The 27487-nt window shown below is 41.6% G+C and overlaps 2 protein-coding genes across 3 annotated transcripts; one reads left to right on the top strand and one right to left on the bottom strand.

Moving 5' to 3' along the window:
- Positions 1-75: 75 nt before the first annotated feature.
- ipo13b (importin 13b) lies at positions 76-20763 on the top strand. Its single transcript, XM_079474673.1, has 21 exons — positions 76-513; positions 6482-6607; positions 7027-7637; positions 9848-9988; positions 11543-11684; positions 11767-11933; positions 12035-12155; positions 12245-12392; positions 12980-13161; positions 13251-13277; positions 13373-13507; positions 14397-14546; positions 14628-14708; positions 14787-14924; positions 14997-15093; positions 15736-15788; positions 18064-18130; positions 18218-18276; positions 18938-19027; positions 19107-19288; positions 19364-20763. The coding sequence occupies exons 1-21, from the start codon at positions 466-468 to the stop codon at positions 19458-19460; spliced, it is 2862 nt and encodes a 953-aa protein (XP_079330799.1). The 5' UTR covers positions 76-465; the 3' UTR covers positions 19461-20763.
- On the bottom strand, positions 20620-26814 carry armh4 (armadillo like helical domain containing 4). 2 transcript variants are annotated; one of them, XM_079474675.1, is made up of 8 exons: positions 26601-26783; positions 25434-26010; positions 23956-24255; positions 23728-23826; positions 23509-23655; positions 22714-22745; positions 21460-21594; positions 20620-21371 (listed from the first exon to the last, which is right to left on the bottom strand). In XM_079474675.1, exons 2-8 carry the CDS (start codon positions 25945-25947, stop codon positions 21300-21302), a joined length of 1299 nt encoding a protein of 432 aa, XP_079330801.1. In that variant the 5' UTR covers positions 25948-26010; positions 26601-26783; the 3' UTR covers positions 20620-21299. The 2 variants fall into 2 exon arrangements, with proteins under 2 accessions (XP_079330801.1, XP_079330800.1); XM_079474674.1 differs by having other exon boundaries at positions 20699-21371; positions 23956-24273; positions 26601-26814.
- Positions 26815-27487: the final 673 nt, after the last annotated feature.

Below are 27487 nucleotides of genomic sequence, written 5' to 3'. Positions count from 1 at the left end.
AATTCATCACGGCGGTACATTTGATCAACATGCAGAAGGGGAATCATCGACTTGAATACAGGCAGAGAGTTGAACACACACAGATCGATGTGTCGCTTCAGTCAGGCACGAGCGAGAGAGGGAGGACACGCACCGAATCATCGAGACATTAGTGAACATATGCGCAGATATTAATGTGACATATGCGCAGATATTAATGTGACATATGCGCAGATATTAATGTGACATATGCTCACATCAATCGGTCATCAGTGATATAAATATATTTTTATCATGTGTGTAATACGAGAATGAGAGACGTGAACTCGCGCGCATCGGCCTGATCGCGCGCCGGGTCGAATTGAACTCTCCTAACCGTGAATCATCAGGATTATTATTATTATTATTATATTTCTATTGACTATATATCATCACTTTGAAGAGAAGAGATTCAGAGAGGAGGTGTGTGTTATATTAAACACAGAGATGGAGCCCAACGCAGCCGCGGACTTCAATGTGGAGAACGTGGAGAAGGTTTGTGTATATTTAACTTGTTTACTTGTGATATGAATGTGTTTGTGTTACTGTTCTGATGAAAGCATGACAAGAATAACTGTTTGTTTGTGATGTTATTATGGCGAGTGACATTTGCTTATTACTGTCATGACACGCGAGCTTGACTCTTGTTTCTGTAGTACAGCAAACATTGTTTTTCTCTTTAGTGTAAATCAATCACTCTTATTGTGTTATGATAAAGAAATAGCTTGTTATTAAACTTCGTGTCAATTAAAGCTGTACAATAAACACCAACGACTATTAAACGAGACCATTTGAATAAAACACGTGTTAGCTTTCTACATTATATTTCCGTAAACATATGAGTATCAGAGTGTATATATATATATATATATATATATATATATATATATATATATAATGAGAGTTTGACATCATTTGTTTGTATTCAACATTTTATAGGATCATCATATGACGTGATTTTCTTGTCTCTTGTCTTCTTGGTTAATGTCTCCATCTGACTGTTGTGTTGTTATTTTGAATCTGAATGTGATTTTAATGCATCTGATGGTTTCAAATCTGAACCTCATGATCATCATTAGATTAAAGCTGAAAGCCAGATATTGATCGAACTGCTGGAGAGAGGAGATCAGGGTGGTGTCTCTCTCTCTCTCTCTCTCTCTGTCTCTCTGTCTCTCATCTTCTCTGTTCTGGACAACTGCTGTCCGTTCACAATCAAACGCTTTCTTCTGGTCATGTTATACGCTCACAGATGTACAGTAAGGATTTCATCATAAACATCTGAACAATGTGTTTTCAGAGGTTCTTCTCATCTCTCAGTGTGCAGAACTAAGCGAATCAAAGTGTATTTTTCAGTATGCACATCTGTACACCGCCACTTTATATTTCAAAATATTAGTTAGTGTGCGGTATCCTGGATGGGTTTAAGTTTAAATGAAATGTTAGAGGTGTCTTGATCGAAAACAACCTACACGACATTTATACATCCATGTGTACATGTTGGCCGATGATTCTTTAACACTGGAAGCCGATAACAGATATATTGGGCGATATACAGTATCTAGATATTAATATAACATTTCCTGAGAATGAAACAAAAGGTTAAAAGTGGACGACTGCTTTTATATGAAAACATTGACTGCAGAAAACAAGTGAAAATCATGTGTTAAGGCCACTTTACACTAGTTAAACATGATTTCACCTTCAAACTTGTCTGCTATCATGTTTATTCAACAATCAAACTATAGATGTTCTTCCCGAGCAAACCCAGAAAAGTGTTTTTAATATCCACGAGTCTAACAGATCTCCAGACAGAAAGCATTCAGACAGCAGTCTGATTCACACAATATTCTTTTCTTCCTGTGATTCACACATTCATAAATACTGTATCTACATCAACAATGTTTTGCTGATATCAGTAAGTGAAAGATCACGACAGAAACACACAACTGTGCTGGATTAGAACTGTGAGCGGATGAAGAAGTTTAACCAGACGAAATAATATAAATATCGACTATAATATATCGGCCTAAATTTTATTATTGGCCGATACGATAACATTAAAAATTACCGCCGATAATTTATCATGCATTCCAATTATCTTATAAATATATTAGTGTGATTATTTCACACAATCATGTTATTTTGTAAAGTAAAATAAAAACAACTTCAAATTCTAATTTAACCAAGGCTTAGTCCTGTTTTAAGATGATCCTTGTATGGGAAACCGTCTCAATATCCGTCATTATATTTGGAGTAAAATTGCAGTGATGCTGTAAACTTGATGTCACAATGCAAGACGTGTTTATCTGTGTCATTTCTGAGTGATATCTTGTGCATTGTTGCTACACATATCGTTTATTCTTCTCAGATCCAAATGAAATGATTATATTTCCCCTCATCACTGCTGACCATGAGGACAGTTTCATGTTTTCTGTGGTTGGAAATATATTCGTTCAGTTCTTCTGTATCTGTCTGTCATGTTATCATTCTTTCACACTCATTCTATGTCTCTTTCTGTGCCGGTGGTTCACAGATGGTTGTGTGTGTGTTTATTGTGTATTGTTTCAGGCAGTGTGATGGTCAGCCGTTGTTGTGGTCAGACTCGAGCGTCTGCAGAGGAAAGCAGTGTATGAATGCAGAATAAAACCTGTCCTGCCTGACGGACAAAATGTCGCTGTGTCAAAATCGAGGTCCCTACGGGCAAAAAGCATATCAATCGTACAGTTTTTCAATCTAAAAATGAAAAAATTTTCTACGATCTCTAGGTTTAGCGGCAGAGCATAAAATATACAGTTTGTACAGTATAATAAACATTACGCCTATGAACTGTCCCCACGGAGATAATAAACCAGACGTGTGTGTGTGCTGTTTGCTGATTGGTCTCTGCCGCTAGTTTTGTTAATGATATCTTTGCTAATGATGGAGGGAGTTGGTTGTCATTGGCAACCTAAGGTGTGTTTTCAACCATTGACTGTGTTTTATTTTAAGAGCATTATCAGAGTATCTGATGGGATATATTTCTGTTTCATTGTTTGAATGACCCATGTTCAATAATCAGCAGGAAGTAAGATATCATGTACGGACGTGTTGGTGTTTGGGGTCCTGATCACCAGTCACCCAGCGGGCTGATGTACATTATCTGCTTAATAACACGAATAAGCCAATAATGCTTGATTACCACATGTGTAAAAAGAGATGAAGTTATGAAAATTTCATTAGCTCATTTGAAACTAATTTACTCAAAGGAAAACAGCGTTTTATGGGCTTTAAGGCAAGCAAAGTTCAAGACAGACACCACAGACATATTAATGAGGTGTGTTTATGTAGAATACATATGTAAGGGAATTACAGTATTTGTTAGATCAGGATGTCTGGGAGGACCCAGATGAGAGGTGTGTGTTTTCATCAGTTTGTAATCTGGGAATAACTTTGATCTTGGAATGATCATGACTGACCAATCAGAATCAAGTATTCTAGAGTGTAATGAAACGGATCTCATATTAAACAGATTACAGTTCTCCACATGTGTGATGTATACAGTTCTTCTTTTTTCAGAATAACAGTCTGTAATTGAAACACAGAGGCCACGTTTACACGATGAAAAATGGAAAAGTTTTTGTTTTGCGTTTTAGAAAAGTTTCACATACACACGACAACGTTATCATAACAATCCATGTTTACACAGATACCAGAGTCCCTGACGATTGATTGACGGTTTAATGGAAGGCAGACTTCCGTCGCTAAGGAGACCATACAATACAGAGCGCTGCATTTCTCCTCATGTATAGTGAAGAGAAGCCTGCACACATATACAAACAAACAAGATGGCCAAAAGTTTGGACATTTGAAAGTTTTCCTTCAATCTTCTTGTCCTCCCGGGTCTGATCCAAAAGCACCGTTTAAAAACCCTTCGTCGTCCTGAATGAGTGTTAAGATTTTGCTGTAGGTGTCCACTGGTGGTTATAGCGCTGGTGTAGTAAATCTACACTTTGCTGGAGAAACGTGAACAAAAAAACCCATGTAATCCGCCATTGTTGTATTTGTTTCTTCTTCTTCATTGTGTTTGAGGGTGCGCACGCATACCACACCCCCACACCAAATACACATGCGCACAATGTCTTTTTCGCATACTTGCGTACTGCGGGGTTTCCACGGAAATGAGAACGCCTTGGTTTTCAAACACTTGCACTTTGAAACGCGAAAGGTTTGCTCCGCCTCTCTGAAACACGATGATCTATTACAAAGCTCATGGCTCTGAGAAGTGAGGTGTGCTGTGATTGGCCAGTTCACCAGTGTGTAGTGATTGGTGGAATACTGCAAGCGTGTGATGGAAATGTAACGCCCCTGACCATATTTGGAACATCAGGTTCCTCTTCAATGGTACAGACAGGTACGCCCACCTTACTTGTGTTTACATGTGGGCGGTCTTAGTCAAATCATACCACGAGCTGATGTAGATGTGTGGGGGTGTGTCTACACGAGGGCTGATGTAGATGTGTGGGGGTGTGTCTACACGAGGGCTGATGTAGATTTGTGTGGGTGTGGCTACACGAGGGCTGATGTAGATGTGTGTGGGTGTGGCTACACGAGGGCTGATGTAGATGTGTGGGGGTGTGGCTACACGAGGGCTGATGTAGATTTGTGTGGGTGTGGCTACACGAGGGCTGATGTAGATTTGTGGAGGTGTGGCTACACGAGGGCTGATGTAGATTTGTGGAGGTGTGGCTACACGAGGGCTGATGTAGATTTGTAGGGGTGTTTGTTCTGACACTTTCATTCTTGCCATTTTACGTGTCGAATACATACATGAGCAACTTATAACACACCAAAGACACTGAAAAACACGTATTCACGGCATTTGTTGTACATGACATTGGAGGTCACCATTAGATGTAACCTAATGACATTTACACTTGAGCTGCAGTCAGAACATTGTCCAATCATCTTTAATACATCACACACACACACAGAACGTGACCCATGACTTCAGTCATTCAGTTGTGCTCTTTAAAGTGGAGGTAACATGTGCATTCTGACTTCTTTACACTGTTTGACGTGCTGGCATCTCATGCTTAACATGCTCAACTTAACATGGACGTATGACGTAGTATACACTCCCCCAACACTCCAACTTGTTTAGGAAAAGTTTTGTAACAGGGATCCTATTTCTTTTATTGGGCAATAGACCTATTTCACAGTGTGAGCGTAAACAATAGCGTGTCCAGTGTATGCTCTCGCTCCGTTCACTACACAGGACAGATGCGGAGACTAACATATATCAGACCTTGGTAATAATCAATCGCTGTTTTTGTTATTACCGTTCATTTGAATGCTCACCATTGTTCAAAGATATGAATTTCTTTATTTATCTTCTGGCTATATCATATGTATACACTAGTAAGATAGACAACAAGTATAAGAATGAAGTATGAGAGTACAGTATATGACTGGTGTTCTGTACTGTAGGTCTTCATCGCTCTTTACTCTCTATTAGATGAGCATTTTTAGTGTGTTGTGACTCTGTGATTCTTGCGTTTGTCTTTGCACTGTCAGTCTCTGGTGACTTGCAGAGCAGCGGTTATCCACGACTACTTATTTACATTCCGCGGAATAGACAAATCTCTTACGGTTGACATTTTATTCTGCTGTAACGGTATGTTCTGTCATTCCGCCCAGCCCTGGTACGCGGTAAGTCAAACTGAGTCATATATCTGTGTTTTGTTGGCAATCGACGCATGCGTGTGTAATTGTGTCCTTGTGCTGTAGATCTGTCCCACTGCCCGCCTCCGGCAGCTCATACAGCTGTATCTCTCTTTTATAAATGTGATCGAGCTAAATACTCTCCAAAGATACGACGTAAGCAATAGTACTGTATAGGTACTCAAGATTAATATGAGATTGCCAGAAACTGTGTGTGACCTGATCTTTAAGAATGAGTTTGACCTCTGCAGAAGAGACAGTTGCCATGGAAACCTTGATTTCGAAGGATGTAGCATGTGCCTGAGGGCACTTTAATAGCCTTTTTTTAATCTTTTGAGCAGTTTAAAACATTAATGATAATGCTGAAATGTGTTGAGTGACCACGCACACACACACACACACACGCACACACACACACACGCACAGTTTGTCATCTGTCACCTGATTTACTCCGGCAGATGGTGGTTTCTCAGGGGGTTTGGACATACACATCAAACTCACTCACACACACACACACACACACACAGGAAAGGTCATCTCTATCAACACACACACATGCGAGGCTGAAGAGTGTGATATTATGGGCTGTATTATTCTCACTGACCTGCAGAAATAAAGAGAGACTGACCTTCATCAGCACATGGGCTCAAGTGTGTGTCTGTAAAACTGTATAATAAATGTTATCAGTTTGTGCTTCATAATGATGAGCGAGTGATGTATCACTGTCTAAAAGTCTCTCTCTCTCTCTCTCTCTCTCTCTCAGGCACTGCATCAGCTCTATTATGATCCTAACATTGAGAATAAGAATCTGGCTCAGAAGTGGCTCATGCAGGCTCAAGTGTCTCCACAGGCCTGGCAGTTCTGTTGGGTTTTACTGAGACCGGAGAAGGTAAGAACATCACGTTCTGTTCTGGGCGCTGCTGTCGTCATCATCATCTCTCTGACGCTTCATACCTGAACCTCTCTCTCCACCTGCTGTTATTCTTCACATGCTTCAGACTGACATTATGTCTCGAGTCTTTCTGTGTGATTTGGTGATATGAAGTAAAGTGTTTTCTTGATGTGTTTTTTGTGGTCTGAGTGCTCATATTTGTAGAGACAGAGAATTTCATTTGCTCTGCACACCTTCAGTTTTATTATCTGAAGATCATAAACTCTGTTCCTAGTTATGATTATTATAACTTTTTTATTTGATTCTCTCTTGCTGATTCCTTAAGGAACTTTTTAGAGGGATAGTGCACCCAAAAAGAATTTTCTCTCATGTGTTTGATAATGTGAGCATATGAGGTTCTTTCTTCATGTACACAGGTTCCAGAGATCCAGTACTTCGGCGCCAGCGCTCTCCACACCAAGATCTCGCGCTACTGGGGCGACATCCCCGCCGAGCAGTACGACACGCTCAAATCACAGCTGTTTTCTCAGATCGCTCACTTCGCTTCGGGCTCGAAGATCGTCCTGACCCGGCTGTGCGTGGCGTTGGCGTCTCTCGCCCTCAACATGATGCCCGAGGCGTGGCCGGGAGCTGTGTCCGAGATGGTGCGCATGTTCCAGGAAGAAGGTGGCGAGGTGGACGGGCGTGCCCGCTGTCTTGCGCTGCTGGAGCTTCTCACCGTCCTGCCGGAGGAGTTTCAGACCAGCCGTCTGCCGCAGTACCGTAAGGGACAGGTGAGAGGTGCTCTGAGTCGAGAGTGGACGGCCGTTTATCCACTCCTGCAGCAGCTCTTACGACAGGCGGACTCGCCGGCACTGGTCAAGGCTCGTGTGCTCAAGTGTCTGTCCAGCTGGGTTCTTCTGGATGTTCCTCTGAATTCAAGCGAGGGATTGGTGGAGGCCAGTTTCACAGCGCTGGCAGATCCAGAACTGTTCGATGCGGCCGTGGAGGCCATCGTCAACACCATCTCACAGCCCGACTCACAGAGGTGAACATTTAGCACTAACACACACGTCCCTGGTAGATGTTCCTTCTGCTCGTCGTCCTGAATACAATATAGTACATGGTATTCTAGAAAGAGTAAGACTATTCTTATAAAGTAATGTTGATGGAATTATCTAATCAACTGATCGCAACTAAACTAATGTAATATCAGCAGTCTCCCGGTGAGCAAGCCAACACGACACAGTGGCGTGGAACCAAACTCCAATGCTGAATAAATGGAGACAAAAACTGTGAGAAACCAGACTCATGTGACGTGTCACAGCTGCATTCAGTGACTTTGATTAAAGGTTAATGAGTAAATGTTTTTGATTAATTGAGAGCATTATTAGTAATGATTTATTTTACATTTGTTTAAAGCTGTTAAAGAGACAATTCACATTTGGTGTCTAAAACCGCGCGGCACTCTGAAAAGTTGAACTATTTCCATCTTGATGCGGCGGCGCAGACGACACTACAAAAATGATTTGCATAAAGATAACCTGAATAAAGTCAGACTCAGTATTCTGTAATACCATTACGGTTTATTTTTTAAGTTTTTTTTAGATTTGAAGCTGAAGCACGTTTAATGTTGACTTTCATATGCAAAGTTGTATTGATGTAGTTGGATCAAGAACTTTAGAAGCATTATGGGATGCAGAATGAAGACAGACAGCATAACAAAACAAGAGACAGAAACACAGGTGAGATTAAAGTGAAGAGAGAAAGAGAGAGATTGGGCAGATGGAAACAAAGGCTAACCAAAACAGAAGCATCAGAGAGGGGTGGGGGTTTATTTCAAGGCTGGCTGCCGTTTCCATGGAGACAGAGCGAAGGAGTGATGTCTTACGCTCTGGTTGGTAGAGCGAGCGAGCGAGACAGAGAGAGAGAATGCTGTAGTGTTTAGAGGTGATTGTCTCATTGACTGTAGAGATGTGGAGGTCGTCCTGTCTCTCTGCTGTCTCTCAGTAACATGAACATGATGATGATGTAGGTCACCTTTAGAGAGAGACATGATCAGTACAGAGCTGATGTGTGTGTGGTTCTTCAGTGAGACAGGACAGCTCTTTACTTGGCAAATTAATTCAAGTTCATGAGTTCATTGTGTTTTGTCCTTTATTCCTTCCTCCTTCTCCTTTTACTTTCTCTCTCTGTCTCTCTCTCTCCCCCTGTCACCTTATCTCATTGCCTCTTTCACTGTTTAAACACATTACAATCAAGCCTCTCGGGAGGATGCCATTGGACCAAATGCATCCTGTTGCTAGGCAACTCATTTCATCTGTCTCCTGGTGTTTGAGTGTAATTACAGAGAGAGAGAGAGAGAGAGAGAGAGAGTGTGACACAGCAGTGTTTTAGAGGAGAACATCGGTCTGTACTCAGATGAATCAAACTCATATTCATCAGACAGACATTGAGAGCGAGAGAGAGAAATGAAAAGCAAGGGTGAAGGTTGTACTCATTATCATAAAGTCATTCAAGGTTATTATTGTGCATGAAAACTGTCATTAAGACAAAACCATTCATGAAAAGCTCTTGCTAGCCAAAATGAAAAATGAGAGTTATCGTAAGGCAAAAATGTAAAGCAAACAGGAAATAAATGTGACTCAATTCAAATGAAAAGTTGGAAGTTTATGCCTGAGTTTAAGTTTTTACATTTAGTCATTTAGCAGACGCTTTTATCCAAAGCGACTTACAGAAAGTTCAGGGAGCAATAATAGCGATATGTCATAAAAGAGCAATAAAACAATAGGTGCTAATGCAAAGATACTAGTGTCAACAAAAGCCAGAACAACACCTGTTGAGAGAAGAGAGAGAGTTAGTGTACTTAGAGGGTTAGTTTTTTTTCTTCAAGTATTCGGCGAAGAAATGTGTTTAAGTAGTTTTCTGAAGGTAAATTCAGCTCAACGTTTATAAGTATGATGTATAAACACTGAAAACTCACAAAAAGAATTGACCAATTCAAATGATGTTTTTCATGACATGAGCTCCTGATTGTGTAGAAACTATGAGGAGCTGCACAGACTCATCATCACATCACGTCACTGTAATGATATCTGTCTGTCATGAATCAGCTGTCGTCTGTCGTGTTCAACACTATACATTTGGTTTGTTCGGAGGCTTATTGATTTATTTCTGTGATGATTCAGCGAATCATTGATGATAAAATATTTTATTGAATGGGAATTGTTGAGGTTCGTGTCTTTGTGTGTGTTTCAGATACGTGAACACTCTACTGAAGTTCGTTCCGCAGGTTCTGAGGCTCCAGGAACAGCTAAGAGACGCTGTACAGAACGGAGACATGGAGACGTCACACGGCATCTGTCGAATCGCTGTCAGTCTGGGAGAAAACCATTCCAGGTACACAGCAGCGCTGTTCTTCTTTTCTTTAATTCTAATTTTAGAACAAAGATGGGAATGTTGTGTATTCCCGAAAAAAATACTTCTCAAGACATTTCTTAAAATTGTTGTCAAGATTGAGTTTAGGAAAAAAATTCTGGGAAAAAAGCCGTAAATGCATTGGCTATATAAGAATGCGCGGTGCTTGTTACACACATACCGTATATGGTATAGATAAACATATACAGTTACCACACGAGAAAACTAATGTAATCATATCTTTTTTTATTCTTACAACAAAAATGAAGATGTTCTTAAGAAAATAGTTGAGAATGTTTTGAGAATTATTATTATAGTAATATTATAATATTATAAAGATTATGGCGATTCATTGTCTGTTTCTAAAGAGCTGTATGTAATCATTTTACTGTATTAAATCTAAACAATACCTTAATATGTTTGTAGACATTTGGGAAACATGCTAAGTTCTAGGGCTGTGCGATATTGAGGAAAAATGCGATATGCGATAGATATAATAAGAAATAAGAAATGATATAACCAACATATATTTCACAACTTATGAAATTGAACAGCCATGTTTTACTGTTGCATTAAACAAATGTGACATTTTGTAAACAAACAAAAATAAATAAATACATAAAAAACATTATTTGGAAATGAGCTGCTGGTTTCGGTATATTTGAAAACAACAATACCACTGCAAACATATAAATGATCAAATAAACTTAATTAAAGAATATACAATCAGTTTTTACCGAAAAAATAAACTTGAATTAGCAAATAGGGTTCTATAAAACTACCACCTGTGAAAACATTATTGATGGATTACTCATGATGAAAAGGCACGCAGCAGGTCTGGTTAAGTTTATGGCCCGCCAGAAGGCCGACTGACAGGTCAAGCAACCAATCACATATGGTTTCATGTCGTTTCATGTTTATGGTTGTGGAAATGTCTATGCAATGTGTTTAAGAAATCAGCATTTAGTTGATTGTGATGAATGTTTATTGACACACAAATAATCGTGATGTTTACAACATTATGTTGTTTCCAGGTGTGTTGTTTAAGAACGTGACGCACACCTCGGTAAGGCTGACTTGACTCAAACCCACTAGCCTGCAACCTTTAGCCAAAAAAGCGCAACGGCTAATGCTAACGCCTTCAGCGGAATGAAGGATAGGAGATCAGAGGCTATTTCTTTAAATAGACGGCAATATGGATGATGTTAGAAAATTGTAAGTGTTACAGACCCTTCATCTCCTTTCTATAGTATCTCTCTGCTGGACTTTTGGAGCAGGTTTTGACAGAATGCGCGTTGTGCGGATCTTTGACCAAATTATGCAGAAAATCAGTGACAATCTCAAAATTGAGCAAGTTGAGTTTGTTTGATTATGCGTTCAATTCTGGGATGGCAAAATCTAGCAGGGGCTGGTTGATTGACCGAAGACTCTAAAACTAGATATGAGGGTCTGTCAACAAAGATAAAACACCTGGCGGGATGGAGAAATGTCATTTGAATGTTCCTTGTTGACGTGTGTTGTGTTGTTGTATTTCAGAGCTCTGTTAGAACAGGTGGATCACTGGCAGAGTTTTCTGGCTTTGGTGAACATGATCATGTTCTGTACGGGTATCCCCGGTCACTACCCCGTCAACGAGACCACCAGCTCGCTCACGTTAACCTTCTGGTACACGCTACAGGTGAGCATGGGCTCTGACATCATCAGCGAACGCTCTGGATTCACTGCAGGTGTGTTGAGAGGTGTGTGTGTGTGTGTTTCAGGATGACATCATGTCGTTCGAGGCTGAGAGGCAGCAGGTGTATCTGCAGGTGTACAGGCCGGTGTATTTTCAGCTGGTCGATGTTCTGCTTCATAAAGCACAGTTTCCTTCTGATGAAGAATACGCTTCCTGGTCATCAGACGAGAAAGAGCAGTTCAGGATCTACAGGTGTGACGCTTTTGATCTCTGCGTGCCATAGAACATGAGTTTGTGTGGTGTTTTACCTTTTAAATCTGAGACGGCTGACCTTTGACCTCTTGTTCTGCTAGGGTGGATATATCAGACACGTTGATGTACGTCTATGAGATGCTGGGAGCGGAATTACTCAGTAATCTGTACGACAAACTGGGACGACTGTTGACCAACGCAGAACAAACATCATCATGGCAGGTGTGGAGATCATGAAATACAGACAGACTCAAAACCAAAGCTCGTGGTCATGAGGTTTGAAAGGAGACTTGTGATGTGTTTTCCTCCAGCACACAGAAGCGCTGCTGTACGGATTCCAGTCCATCGCTGAAACCATAGACGTGAACTACTCTGATGTCATTCCAGGACTCATCGGCCTCATCCCCAGAATCAACATCAATAATGTTCAGCTGGCTGATACCGTCATGTTCACCATAGGTATGTCTGTGTCTGTGTGCGTGCGTTTCTGTGTGTGTGTGTGTGTGTGTGTTCGTTCGTGTGCGTGCCTGTCTGTGTGTGCGTGTGTGTGTGCGCATGTGTGTGTGTGCGCGCGTGTCTGTGTGTGTGCGCCTGTCTGTGTGTGCGTGTGTGTGTGTGCGCGTGTGTGTCTGTGTGTGCGTGTCTGTGTGTGTGCGCATGTGTGTGTGTGCGCGCGTGTCTGTGTGTGTGCGCCTGTCTGTGTGTGCGTGTGTGTGTGTGCGCGCGTGTCTGTGTGTGAGCGTCTGTGTGTGTGTGTGTGCTTGTCTGTGTGTGTGTGTGTGCTTGTCTGTGTGTGTGTGTGTGTGTGTGCGCGCGTGTATGTGTGTGCGCGTGTCTGTGTGTGTGTGTGCGCTTCTTTGTGTGTGTGCGTGCTTGTCTGTGTGTGCGTGCGCGCGCGTGCGTGTCTGTGTGCACATGTGTGTGTTCGTGTGCGTGTGTTTGTGTGTGTGCGCGTGCATGTGTGTGTGTTTGTGTGTGTGCGTGTCTGTGTGTGTGGTGTTTTCTCTCCATCAGAGAGAGTTGTGATGATGGTGTTTCCTCTGCAGGAGCTCTGGCCGAGTGGTTAGCAGATCATCCAGTGATGTTGAGCAGTGTCCTGCCGCTGGTCTTACAGGCGCTGGGGAATCCAGATCTCTCCGTTTCCAGCGTCTCAACACTCAAGAAGATCTGCAGAGAGTGTAAATATGACCTGCCTCCATATGCCAGCAATATAGTCGCTGTGTCACAGGTAACACACACATTCTTCTGTCATTACACACACATGTATGAGAAAGACATGCACTGTTTTACTCTCTCTCTCTCTCTCTCAAACATCAGGAGGTGCTGATCAAACAGATTCATAAGGTGAGTGCGTTTAAAGTTAGTTTCGTTCTACTGCTAATGTTTAGTTTATGATGTTAAAACTGTACATCTCTCTCTCTCTCTCTCTCTCGGTGCAGACGAGTCAGTGTATGTGGTTGATGCAGGCTTTAGGGTTTCTGTTGTCTGCATTGCCCGTCGAGGAGATTTTGAGGAATCTTCACTCTCTCATCACTCCGTACATCCAGCAGCTTGAGAAACTGTCAGAAGAGACGGTAAGAATCACTGTGTTGATGTTCTCTGTGCTCCTCTCTCAGGTCTCGGTTTGGCCGGGATCCATGTGAACAGACGCTGTGTGCGTGTGAGCGGAACATTTCTCAGCAGGGACGGATTGAAATCACCACACTGTCATTTTCATAACATCTCCGCTCTCAATCCCTTTAACCAATTAATCAAATCAGCATAGCAACCACATACAACACTGACAATTACACAAGCAAGTCCCTGTGAACCGGAAGTTGCGATCGTTTGTACTTCCTTATTTTGAATGTGGAAAAGTGGGCGTGGCTTTTGTCTTTCTCTGCGATTGGATGTATAAAAACAGCCAATGCATTTTCAAATGGCAGCAGACTGACAGTTGAAGGGGAGGAGTTAACAGATGCTCCGCCCAAGCTGTCTAACATAAGCCATTTAAGATGTATAGTCCTTACAGGACGGAAGTGCATTTTCAGATTTGAACTGAACATTATGAGGGCACACAAATTTTAATAAGATAATGACCCACACTGATCAACTGTTTGTAATTTTTTTATTTCACTGTGACTTTAAACGTAGTCTAAAGAAAATGTAGTTTTGAAACATAATCGTATCCTGACAGTGAACGTATTTTCTAATGTCTCCTGCCTGTCTGGTTCCTCCCAGTAAGACATGACATCAGCCTCAATAATCAGACAGTGATCATGTGATCACACAGTGACCTCTGCTGGGGAATGATCGCATCTACAGCAGCAGATAGAAGTGTCTCACGCCGTAAATAATAATCAATAAGACTTCTTTGTTACGCCCACAGCGCTCTGAGCACACACACCATGTGACAAAATGACTTATAACTGAATTGCGTGACATACTCTGATAGAATGCTGTGATACTGGTCTGTGATTTCAGCCTAACCCCTCGAATAAACTGGCCATTATTCACATCCTGGGTCTGCTGTCCAACCTCTTCACCACACTGGACATCAGCAAACAGGAGGAGGAGTCAGGAGAGAACGCCCCGCCCATTAAATCAGCCCCGCCTCAGACCGGACCCAATCCTGTAAGCTCCTCCCAGCGGTCCTCCGTCTCATCCTGATGCAGAAGTTGTGCAGATGTTGAGCTGTGCTCGTGTGTGTTTCAGGTGGTGGTGGTGCTCCAGCAGGTGTTTGCTTTAATCCAGACGGTTCTCAGTAAATGGCTGAATGATTCACAGGTGGTGGAGGTAAGAATCATCTCCTGCGTCATCACGTCCACTGTAACTCCACCGTGATGTTCACTTCTCTCTCTCTCTTTCCGTCAGGCGGTGTGCGCTATCTTTGAGAAGTCTGTGAAAACTCTCCTGCATGATTTCGCTCCGATGGTTTCTCAGTTGAGTGAGATGTTGGGTCAGATGTACAGCACCATACCTCAGGCGTCATCTCTGGATTTGACCCGTCAGGTATGTCAGTGTTTGTTTATACATCACAGGAACGGAGCTCTTATCTCATGACCTTCTCATGTGCGTTCACAGATGGTTCATATATTTGCCAGTGAAACGGATCATTTCCCGCCAATCAAATCTCTGTTCGAACTGGTCACTTCTGTCACGCTCACCATCTTCCAGCAAGGTAAAAAACAGACAGAGAACCTGAAGGAAACCATGTGGTTGATGTTTAACACGTGCACGCACACATGCTCATTTTCAGAACTGATGAAGAGTTTTCTTTCTCTTGAGGAGTGTCACAGATGACAAGAGATGTTGGTTTGGATCTGAGAGACGTGAGAGGTGTGCGTGTGCGTGTCATTCTACACTTGTTTATCTGTGACCACTAACATGTTTATCTCGAGCAGGTGACCGTCAGGACCGGCCGTGTGTTTGTTTGGGCGGGTTGGAGTCGGGTGGGTGGGGTTTGTGGGCGGAGTCTTGTTTGGAGTGTGGGAACAGTAAGGGAGCGGGGGGCTGGGTTTAGGACGGGCCGGTCGAGGCCACGAATGAAAAGAGAGCAAATGCAGTGACAGTACCAGGTGCCTCCTGGGTTCCCACTCCAAACCCACAGTTTGATTTCTTTTTCTTTTATTACGTTTCTTTTCTTTCTCTCTTTACTTCTGTTTCTGTTGCTCCGTCGTTCAGAACGGATTCATTAATCTGTGTTTTTGGTTCGTCTCTCCTCTTTCTTCTGTCACGCGTTTCACATGACTGTTGGATTTGTTCTGTTGCTGTTTGTATATATTCTTATTATTTCTTAAGTTTCATCTTTATTATATTTTAGGGCCCAGGGATCATCCTGATATTGTTGATTCATTTATGCAGCTCCAAGCTCAGGTGTGTTTTTTGTTTCTTATTTCATTCACTTTGGGTTTCACTCTTTCTCTCGCTGTCTTTCTTCGTCTCTTTCTCCTCCCGTCCGTCCGCTGTTCACAGCCTCTTTTTTGACCCTCGCTCTGGTCGGCCTGTTGAACTGACCCTTGTGCTGTTGGATGATTGACAGCTCTCGAGGAGAGATGCGAGTTAGTACTGAACCCATTTGAAAGTAATCTTGAATGATTTAACGGAAAGACGTTTACGTGATGTTTTAATCTGACACCAGATGTCACAGCCAATCAGAACACTGCCTCGTCATAATAATAGACATGTTATTTCCACACACAGAAACAAACATTAACACAGAAGAGATGCGTGTTGTCTAGTAGTCTTCACTCACAGTCTGTAGATAAAATATCATCACAATAACAACACGAGGAGTAAACAACAGACACAAAACAAATCTAAATGTTGTTCCTGAATCTAGATCAACCGCTAATATTAGGACAAGAATTCAGATAAATACCGTATATAAAACATTTCTTCTCAGAAATGCTCTTAAGAGTCTTTTTGACACTTAAGTCGACGTTAAAGTAAGAAGTAGGACTTTTAAAGAGTTTATAAAGATGATAAGTTTAAGACAGATTCATAAGTTCTGACGTAAGTGTTGTAAATTAAGGACTACAATCATTTAAACACAAAATGGCCGCCTTTGACCTCTGAATCAGCCAATAGGGAGCCTGCAAGGGTGAAGTCACAGCAGCATGGCACCATTTATTCATGACTGAAAAAAGACATTACATTCATATTTAATTATTTTATAAATATATAGGCTACAGCTGCAATCCATAACTTATATGGGTCAAATAAACCAAAATGTAGTTATTGGGCAAGTTCATATAAATCAGTGTTGAAAACTGTCTGCCTAACCGTCCCCTGGTTTAAAACGGTAAGTTTATAATAGTGATTGATATATTGGGCTGTAAGATTTTTTTCACTTTGATAGAACTTGACGAACACTTATTTTATGTTACTGTATAAACACAATCTACTTTGTGCACTGAGAGGAACACAATCATTCAAGTGTTTCTCATATGTACTGCATTTAAAAAATAAAGTCAGAGAGATTTGGCTTTTAATACCAGCTGTGAAGTATCATAACTGTCACACAGTCACGTCATAAGAACAACTTAAAGGGACACAGTTCTGTCATCATTTGCTCCACATCTGGATAAATGTCTTTGTTTTGATGAACACAGAGAGATATTTGGACGAATGCTCGTCACCAGACAGATCTCGACCCCCGTTGACTCCCATAGTAGGAAAAATGACAATGGTGGTCAAAAGTTCCCCAGAACTGTTTGCTGTCCTACATTCTTTAAAATATCTTCATTTGTGTTCAACGAAACAAGTATGAGAGTCAATGGGGGTCGAGATCTGTCTGGTTACGAGCATTCCTCCAAATATCTCTCTGTGTGTTCATCATTTATACAGATGTGGAACAACTCGAAGGCGAGTAAAGCCCATTGCACCTCGCGAATACGACAATCACGTTTACACACTGCCTCCGATGTTCTCGTCCGTCATGAAACAGTTCGGACTGGGTTTGATTTTCTGCGTTTTTTACATCCGTAGCGATCATTTTGAGAGGGGTTTTGACAATTCAGAGACACCGTACAAACAAGAGTCAAATACGAACATTTCAGACCGTATGTGCAAAGACCTTAAATGATGACAGAACTTTCATTTTTGGGTAACGAATCACTTGAAGTGAACACCATGTACGGATTCACCACCTCGGGGGCTGATCGAGACACAGGGACAGAAATGACATCGGTACGTCTGTCATGGTCACATGACCAATGAAACTCGCTCATCTCAATGACTTCTGGTGTTTGCGTCTTTGGTTCTTCTGAGTTCCTCCCTTCTGTCTCTCTCTTTCTCTTATATCCTCTCATCCTCAATAAGTTTCTTAATGCATCAGTTGTCTTTATTCTTACATGTTACTTAGATTTCCGTTGCAACTGAGCAGAGAAAGTAGCCATCAAACAAAAACAAAAGAAATGAATCAATCATCATACCTTTAGTTTCTATTGAGTTTTAGTTCTTTTGCTGTTGATTTCTTATCTGATCTGTTTGCATTGAATGTGTTGTGTTTCTTAGCTGAGGGAAGAGTTTAGACACACACAGAGGAAGTGAGCGATGGAGGGTGGGCGGGGCAGCCGAGTGATTGACAGGGTTCCAGGGGCGGGGTTTAAATCACGTGCTGTGTTCATTGGCTCTGTCTGATTCGTAGGCGCTCAAGCGGAAGCCTGATTTATATTTGTCCGAGAGTCTTGATGTGAAAGCCGTGTTCCACTGTGGTAAGTGTGTTTCTCATGAATGAATCACTCTTCACACGCGTGTACGTCATGTTCCGTCTCTGATGTCTCTGTGATTTCCGTCCGCAGGAGTGCTGTCGCTAAAGTTCCCTGAAGCTCCCACGGTTAAATCCACCTGCCTCTTCTTTGTAAGTCCGACAGAGAAACGGCGTGAAGGTTTATTTCCTTCTGTCACTTTGACATCATTTCACCCTTGTAAGATAAAAGCTGTTCATCGGTTTCATAGAAATGTGTTGTTGAAGTCTTCAGGGTAAAGAAGGGCCTGTGTCTGTGTACTGTCCATATTCATCTCCTATTTATAAACACACACATGTAAACATTTCTATTATTCAATAATAATTATAAATAAATACATGTAAACATGTTTGTGTGTGTTTATAAATACAAAATGAATACAGGGTGTCTGCAGGGTCTTAAAAAGTATTAAAGTTGATAAAGCAATTAAGAGAAAATGATGAAAAGTCTTCAATGCATCTTCTGAGGTCTTAAATTGTGTATCATGTTTTCATATTTGTCCAAAGAGGTCATGTGCTAAAGTTTGCCTGGTGAATACTGGCGGTCCATCTATTGGTAAACAACATGAAGTGGCGATGAGGTCTTACAATGAATGAATGAAGAAAAGTATTCATGTATACACCCTGAAATATGCCCAGTACACAAACATATATTATGAAACACAGACGTTTATTCTGGATGTCATCGATTCCCATGAATCGCTCATCACAGCCCCCGTGCGTGAGTGCAAATCCAGTCTCTGAAATGATTTTTGAACCGTTGTGTGACGTGCAGACGGAGCTCATACCGCGCTGTGCAGACGTTCCTCCTGTCGCTCGGCTCGTTCATGAAGACGGTAAACTCCTGCTGTTGGCTGTACTGGAGGTTTGTCACGTCTCTCCGTCGAGATGAATGAGACGCAGAGTTTGCCGTCACACTCAAACCTTCATGTGTTTTTCATCAGGCGGTCGGAGGTCAGTCGTCTCGCAGTGTCATGGATCAGTTCGCTGAGATTCTCTTCTGTCTGAACAAACATTGCTTCGCTCTGTTGACGGTGTGGCTCAAAGAAGCTCTGAGATCTCCGGGCTTTCCGTCCTCACGCGTGACGGATGAACAGAAGGACACTTTCAGTCAGCAGGTGCTCAGGTGAGCAGCAGTCCAGCTGCGGGACGTTTACGTGTCTCATGAATCTAAACTCATCTGTTTGTTTTGTCTGTGAAGGGAGCGAGTGAACAAGCGTCGTGTGAAGGACATCGTGAAGGAGTTCACGCTGGTGTGTCGTGGACTTCACGGAACCGAGTACGCCGCAGACTACTGAGCGCAAACAGACTCTGAGGAAACCCAGAACTCCCAGAATCCCTTGTGCCGCAACACAACACGTGAATGACACACTGTCAGAACTGTGATAGAAAGAAGCGTGTAGAGCTGCGGCAGGACGGGGATCTTCCTCTAACCCATACTCTCTCTCTCTCTCTCTCTCTCTGTCTCTGGATCGGCTGGTGTTTTGAGGCCTGACGGCCGATCTGAACCTCTTTCCTGCATCTCACGGCATGTTCGCTGTAATGGTCCTTTGACTCTCTCACGTTCTAGATCTTCCGTGGCTCTTGGGCTGTTTCCCTGTGATCATTTGCATCTGTTTGAAAGAAGAAATAGTGTTAGTCGAATGTGTTTTGGAGATAATGAAATAAACAGCATATATATATACACACACACACACACACACACATATATAAATACATATATATATATATATATATATCATGCTGTATATCTACACACACTTAATGTAGTAAAGTTTGTGTGCTGCTATCAGAGAGAGGGACCAATGCAGAATGCTTTATCCGTCTAACCCCTCACGCTCTATTCTGCCAAAACATTGTGCTGGTTTACTACATCAGATGATGAGGAGTGTTTTTCATAGATCAGGTCAGCAGTACATCTGGGGACGAGTAAACGACAATTGAGACGGAGAGAGAGAAATGCAACACACTAAATGTAGAAGTTCTGTCATGTCATTGGTCGTGTTTGTGTCTGTTCCATACAGTGAAACTGAGGACCGCTGTCAAACAATTCAACAAAACATTCAAACGTTGAGCTTTACTGTAGCTGAAGATCAAGATCAAGTGCCATTAGACTCATCGTCACATCTTGAACAAATAATGATATTAATTCCAGTCCGGACATCTATGTAGAGCAAATATATTGAGTATTCTTGAAGTGTGTGTTGTGGACATTTGTCGTTTATTGTATGTGTAAAAGATGACAGAATTTACACATTGGATCACATTGGGTCTTTCTGATTGGTCCAGCCTGAGCTCTGTGATTGGTTGTGTGTGCAGATGTGTGTTTGCTGTCTTCTCGGTGCACTTATCATGACATGAAACACGCACACGTCTCTCTCTCTCTCTCTCGTTTACCCTTCTGCCACCTGCAGACATGTAGCATGTGTGTTGTGTTACATATGAGATGGTGTGGATAAGTGAACGGCGGCTGTTTTATTGTGTTTGGTACTAGTGAGTCACAGAGTGAAATAAAGGGAGAGATGGAGTCAAATGTACATTAGCTTTTCCTTTTTTGTACCTTGTTTTAATTTATTAAATACATCCATGATGGCAACACTGCTCTCTGTCTTCTTGTTTGTGTGACTGCTCATCATCATACCACACAAAATTGACCTATTTATAAAGTGCAGATGCTTATAGGTCGACTTGAGTTTTCATGAGAAAAAACATCTACAATTGAACTACAGGTGCTTCTTTGTTTTCTTTTATTCGCTTCGTTTCAGAACGATGAAATACCACAGATGGAAGTACTGGAGGAATGATGTACAGTTAAAAACTGAAAGCTTATATATTCCTTTGTGCCGTCTCTGTTTGGATGAGAGAGTTTAAACAGACATGACATGGATTTACAATTAAAGTTTATATTTCACTTGAAATCATTTCAACATCTCATCAGAAGAACACTAGGCAGATAAATGCAGGCGATGACCTAAAACAAGTTCAATAAACTGAAGAGCTGCTGTTTTCACTCCATCCTGTAGATTCACGTTTTCTTCATTGATGATCAACTTGAAAATATCAAACAAACACCGAACCGTGTGAACCCAAACAATAGATAAAAGTGTAGAATCATTGTTCATGTGAAGGTCATGAGGTCAGAACTCATCCTCTGAACTGTCGGCCAGCAGCATGGCATTGTCCGGTCCGCTCCGCACTTCTCTGGGAGGCTGAAGACGACACAAACACCCAATAAAGGTCAGAAGAGAGGAGATGAACACTCTTGTGTAATGTATGAGAAGAATTAGTTTTGTGTACCCGGCTCCTCTGATGTTTAATGTTTTCTCTCCTCCTGCGATGAATGACTCTGATGCTGTACAGAGCACCGACCAGCAGAAGAGCTCCGGCGAGTCCAATGCCAACGGGTGCCAACATCCCCGACACATAACCAGCCTAGAGCGAGAGAGGGATTTTCTGTCTTTTGTCATATGTTCAATTGAATGTGATTTATATAGCGCTTTTCATAATGTGCACTGTTCCAAAGCAGCTTTACAGGAGAAAATAAGAAAAAACACAAAAAAAGGGTAAAACTCAGTACATGCTGTTAAATTATTCTAGTAAATAACATCTAATGTCAGCAGGTTTATTTAGCATGAAGTGAATGCTTGGCTGAAGAGATGTGTCTTTAATCTAGATTTAAATTGGGCGAGTGTGTCTGATCCTGGAATAATATCAGGAAGGCTATTCCAGAGTTTAGGTGCTACGTATGAGAAAGCTCGACCCCCTTTGGTGGATTTAGTTATTCTAGGTGTTATCAGAAGTCCTGAGTTTTGAGATCTTAGAGAGCGTGATGGGTTGTAGTGTGATAGAAGCTCTGTTAGGTATGTAGGGGCTAAACCCTTTAAGGCTTTATAAGTGATTAAAAGAACTTTAAAGTAAATACGATACTTAATGGGTAGCCAGTGAAGGGTTGATAACATTGGGGTTATGTGATGGTATTTTCTGGACCTGGTTAGAACTCTGGCAGCTGCGTTCTGAATTAACTGTAGTTTGTTTATTGATGATGAAGGACAAAGAGCATTACAGTAGTCAAGTCTTGAGGTCATAAATGCATGAATAAGCTTCTCCGCGTCAGCAACACATGGAATATTTCATCATTTGGCAACATTTCTAAGGTAGAAAAAGGCTGTTTTTGTGACATTTGAGATGTGATTTATAACGACTAAATCTTTTACTGTATTTGTTGGAGTAACAGTACAGCCTTCAAATTGCAGGTTATAATCCGAAATATTCAGTTTTTGTCCGATAAGTAATATTTCTATTTAATTAGAATTTAAAAGAAGGAAATTCCAAGTCATCCAATGTTTTATATCTTTGATGCTCTCTGTCAATTTGGATAGCTGGGAGGAATCATCTGGTCTTGATGAGATATATAGCGGAGTATCATCTGCATAACACTGGAAGCTGATTCTATGTTTTCTCATAATGTTTCCAATGACCAGCATGTATATGGAGAATAGCAAGGGTATTGGCAACTCAACAAACTCATCTGATGAACAGAAAACATCTCACCTTCTCTCTGATGAGTTCAACCCAGCTGCGTACTGCAACACAACAAACATCGAGTCATCTGGAGCTGAGAATAAACTAAACACAGCGTAACACAATTTTCTTTCTTTTTAACACTTGTGTGTTTGCTCTCTTTTTTCGGCACACATGGATCTTTGTGACGATTCTTGTCTTCTGAAGTGATTGACACGGACTGGGCCCGTTTCATAAAGGAGGTTTAATGGAAACTGAGTATTAAACCCTGAAATGAGGGAAACTCTGTGTTTTCTGTTTCAGAATGTGAGGTTTGTCAAACCAGAGAAAGAGGAGTAACTCAAGCCTGTTTCTATCAAAATATATCTCATCCATCCTTACATGAATAACATCAGCCATCGTACGTGTATTACATCAGAGCATCATTTTCTATAAAGGAAAATTCAGCGATAAAGGAAATAAAGATTCGTTTTAATGTGCAGCCATTCCGACTCAGATCTGCTCCGAGGGTTCGACCCGGCGATCTGTCTGACTTTGCACGAGAGTCTGACGCCCTACAGGTGTCCTTTACATCATGACTCGGTGCCGTTGTCATGGTGAATGGGCATATCGGAGCTCCATTGATGATGGCTTGTCAGAGATGTTCGCTTAAGTCAATGTAAGATTACCCAGAGGTGATAGAACAAACTCAAATCAGCTGTTCTGAAACCAAACACTCAAAGTTTCTCATCTGTAAGTAAACCAGCTCTGAGTTCAAGGTTTAACCGAGAGTCAGTTGAACCTCCTTATTGAAGCGGCAACAGGTTTTTGCTGCTTTTTTCTCACCCAGGCCGTTGTTCCCCTGCATCCAGACCGGAGGAGGAGGTATGAGGCTGTAGGGGGGACGGTTGGGAGGTGTCATACTGGTTTCTGTTAGGTCCTCTTCACTCTCTTCTTCATCAGAATCCATCCCATCATCTTCATCGGCCTCCTCTATAAGACGACAGAGTCAGTGATTTCACATCAACACAACATCCACACACACACTCCGTCACACGAGCAAACCTTTAGATTCCACATCTACTGTGTCTGTCTTTGATCTGGATGTTGGGATCTGAACGACGTCAGATGAAGTGACAGTAATCCCCCGAGCGACATCATCATCTGGAGGACCAATCAGAACGCGTTTCACAGCTCTACAGTGTCAAGGCATCTCTCAAGGTATTAAAATCATTACAAAACTGCTTTGTTCCTAAATGATCATTTATATTAACAAACAAAAACAAGACTCACTTTCTGTCATCCCATCAAGCTCTGTTGTCTCGATCTGCGTTTGTGACGTCGGCCATGACAAGGGCCAGTCCAGCATTCCTGAGAGAGAGGACGTGTGCTCTGTATCCATGGAGACCATAAGCTCTACATCTTCCACGGTTACAACTGTCGGTGCCATGGCGACAGACATTCGGGAGACCAGCGCTGAGTTTCCCACCAGTGTGACGTCCTCAAGTGGCTCGAAAATCAACGGCAGGTCTTCTGAGGACATGGTGGCGTCCGTGAGCAGATCCTGAGACGACGGCTCAACGTTCAAAGCCTCTGCGAGACACACAAACACTGACACTCCTTAAGTCATCATGTCTGATCTCAAGAGTATTGACAGCTCAACATTTCATGTGTGAACTATATATCAAGAAGTTCCAAAATGTATTCGGACACCTTTTGATAGTTTATTGGCAGTAGTTAAGAAAATGGTTCAATATCTTTGATAGAAAAGTATGTGATGGGTTAGGTCGAATGGCTTAAAGTACACAATTTGATGACACCTATTTAGGCCCAAAAGAATGAGCATTAATGCTGTATTTTCTGACACTTTGCACACAACTTTAAAATCTTCACTATTGAAGAAATCAGAAATCATTTCTATCCCAAACCCTATCACTGACTTCTACATCACTTTTAATGTTTTATCCATCAGTGAGGAAATACGGCAACACTTGACTTAAAGCATATATGTATAATGAGTTTAAAAGCATTAATTATGCCTCAATTACAGTTAATACATTATAACACCTATCGATTTATTGTTACACTTTTTGGTTATAATTCTTCACAAGAACATTTAGTGTATTACAACATACAATATACACTCCAATTATAATACATCATATCCTTTAACAACCCTTTATAATGCATTAAACATAAAGACTTTAAGCAAAGTGTTACCGAAAATACTCGTAACTGACCGTTAGTATTTTTATTATCCATCAATGACATGAGCAGACGGTTTACTGCCTGTAAATCTGAAGAAATAACATGACAATTATTCAAAAATCAAACGTTTGCAGATGTTCTGTCTGTGATACTGAATTCATTCTTTATGTTCATTCTCAGCAATACTGAGGTGCAAACAGTAACGTTATCCGCCACTATTTACAAGTATCTATAGCATCTTACTACTCATCCAAAGGAAATACAGCTATTTCTGTTAGTTAGTTTCTGTATAAAACAGCAGAATGTTCTGGAGATCAGTTCATTTTAGTCACTTAAAATAGAAAGTCGTTTGATTTGGCCGCTGAGGATTCAAAGTGGAGCAGTGAAATCTGCCTCATAAAACACAGAAACATTCATTCACTGCTCCTCTGGAAACCAGACACGTTCTCACAGTGTCTTCACCTAAATCAGACTCATTTCTTTACCGCTCATCAAACATGGATTCATTTCTTCTGTTCTTATGTTGAATAGATTTGAGGAGATTCATGTTGTGTTTCACTGACCTCTCTGCAGATGAAGCGCTTCCGTCCAAACATCAGTAACATCCACGGCTCTGGACTTCAGGCTTTGATGGACTTCAGAGACGGACGTGAGGAGACTGATGTTCAGAGATGTCTCCTCTGGTTCAGGTGTGTTCTCGTCTCTGGCCTCTGAGGGTCGGTCAGATGATGGAGAGCGCTCCGTCTCAGAGAGAGATTCTTCTGGAAGGGCTTTGTTCCGCTGTCCGTCTGCTGTCCGTGTGTGATATGAAGAGTCCCAGCGGAGCGTTCTGTCCTCATCATCTACAGCCGTCACGCCACCCGACCCGTCATGAACATGGCTGCTGACGGAGGAGGAGAGCGAACGCTCAGAAGAGATTTCAGGATAGAAGACCGAAGCTCTCGTGCTCTTGGGCTCAAGAGAAGGTGACGGCGTGTTTGATTGTGTTCTTCTGTCCTCTGATGAAGTGATGTTTCTGAGCGGGACGGCCCAAACCGCTGCCAACACGAGACTCTGGAGCGCCGCACCGGTCAACATGGTGCATCCGTCACCAAAACCAAAGTTATATGTGACCAGATCCCAAACGCCGGAGCACACTTTCTGTACAAGCACAAGTTGACAATGTTTTATATGAACATAAGATCTTAAATCGCAACATTTAGCAGTTTAGTGATGTTTTCAAATCAATTCTTTTGCTGAGATTGTTCAAGGGAATGTTTGGTGCCGGAGTCTTCTTCATGTTTGGCTGTTGTTTTGTTCTCTTCACATATTTGAATGATTGAATGTGTTTGTGTGTTCTGCAGGAGTAACCTGACTCAACACAGCACTGCAATTCACTGCCAGTGTCTAAAAATAGAGCACAGCTCACTGCGCCCTAAAACACAATCCATCACACATTCTGGTATCTTTCACCTCGCAATGAAGGAAATGCGTTATAACATTTTCTCCCTGCAGTTATGAACGAGATGATGATGATGATGATGATGATGATGATGATGATGATGAGAATCTATCAGCTCGCGCGAGTCATTAACACACGGTAACGATGCGTAATGTGTGTGTGTGTGTGATGGCTTCATGTGCACAACAAACACACACACAAACATTGATTAACTACCGATTCAACTTTAATACTGAATGAATTAAAGGAAAATAACTTGACGTTTATACATGACATGACACATTCTTACCTGCTGTGCATGAATGTTGCGCAGCTCTCATCTCCAACACTGAGCTGAGTCTCAAGATGTCTGTGTTATTCTCAAGATGTCTGTGTTATTTTGAGATGAGGTGTCTGTGTTATTATCCTGCGTCAGCTGACATTACGCAGAAGTTTCTCATGTGCAGACAGCAGATGCGCAGTCACGGGTCTCAGTCTGCTGCGCGCGCGTCTGTCTTCTCATGACCGCAGTAAAGCTTCAATTATGAAGAAAAACATTCAACAAAAACAAAATGAATGTGGCTTCTTGTATCTTATATATATATATATATATGTGCGTGCGTGCGTGCGTGCGTGTGTGTGTGTGTGTGTGAAGAGTTTGGTTCCAGAATGAGATATCCCCGTTTTTTTTATTCCACAATCATGTTTTTTATTTTGCATTAAAATTAATATCTATCAAATTTCAGTCGGTTTGTATTAATTTAAGACACATTCACTTAAAAAATACAGCAAACACACACAATAAAACATAAGTGTGATGATTCTGCTGCATCATGTCATGTTTCTCTTGGTTTAGTGGCAGGATCATGACAGAACCTCATGTTTAATGTGGAGAGAGGCAATTATTGTTCTTATGGCCTTCCATACACTCTCTCCCGTCTCGTCTCTGTTCCCATCCTCTCGTTATGGATTCATGCCCTACACCTGTTCCCCTCTTGATTTGCTCCCTTATTTAATGCCCTTGTGTCTTCTGTCTCGTGCTGGTTCATTTTGATTTGTGTGGTGAGTTCCTGTGTCTTGTTAGTCTAGTTTAGTGTAGTTTTGATGTTCATGTTTATATTAGTCTTGTTTAAGTGTAGGTAGTTTTAATCCTGTCTTGTTATTGTACCCATGTTTTGTTATGTCACCCCCACGTGG

The sequence above is a fragment of the Barbatula barbatula genome (genome assembly GCF_947034865.1).
Source record: "Barbatula barbatula genome assembly, chromosome: 15".
Taxonomy (NCBI): domain Eukaryota; kingdom Metazoa; phylum Chordata; class Actinopteri; order Cypriniformes; family Nemacheilidae; genus Barbatula; species Barbatula barbatula.
The sequence above is the reverse complement of the archived record's forward strand: the minus strand, read 5'-3'. Positions and strand labels throughout refer to the sequence as shown.

What these genes read in the sequence shown, in the direction of transcription:
- armh4 (XM_079474674.1), bottom strand. Translation starts at nt 25,947, where the DNA reads ATGTTGACCGGTGCGGCGCTCCAGAGTCTCGTGTTGGCAGCGGTTTGG. An exon ending in AGCGCTTCATCTGCAGAGAG is followed by an intron (nt 24,274 to 25,433) that starts GTCAGTGAAACA and finishes AAGGAGTGTCAG; the next exon opens with TGTTTGTGTGTCTCGCAGAG. An exon ending in TTGAACTCATCAGAGAGAAG is followed by an intron (nt 21,595 to 22,713) that starts GTGAGATGTTTT and finishes CTCTCGCTCTAG; the next exon opens with GCTGGTTATGTGTCGGGGAT.
- ipo13b (XM_079474673.1), top strand. Translation starts at nt 466, where the DNA reads ATGGAGCCCAACGCAGCCGCGGACTTCAATGTGGAGAACGTGGAGAAG. An exon ending in TTATGCAGCTCCAAGCTCAG is followed by an intron (nt 15,789 to 18,063) that starts GTGTGTTTTTTG and finishes TCTGATTCGTAG; the next exon opens with GCGCTCAAGCGGAAGCCTGA. An exon ending in TGCTGTTGGCTGTACTGGAG is followed by an intron (nt 19,028 to 19,106) that starts GTTTGTCACGTC and finishes GTTTTTCATCAG; the next exon opens with GCGGTCGGAGGTCAGTCGTC.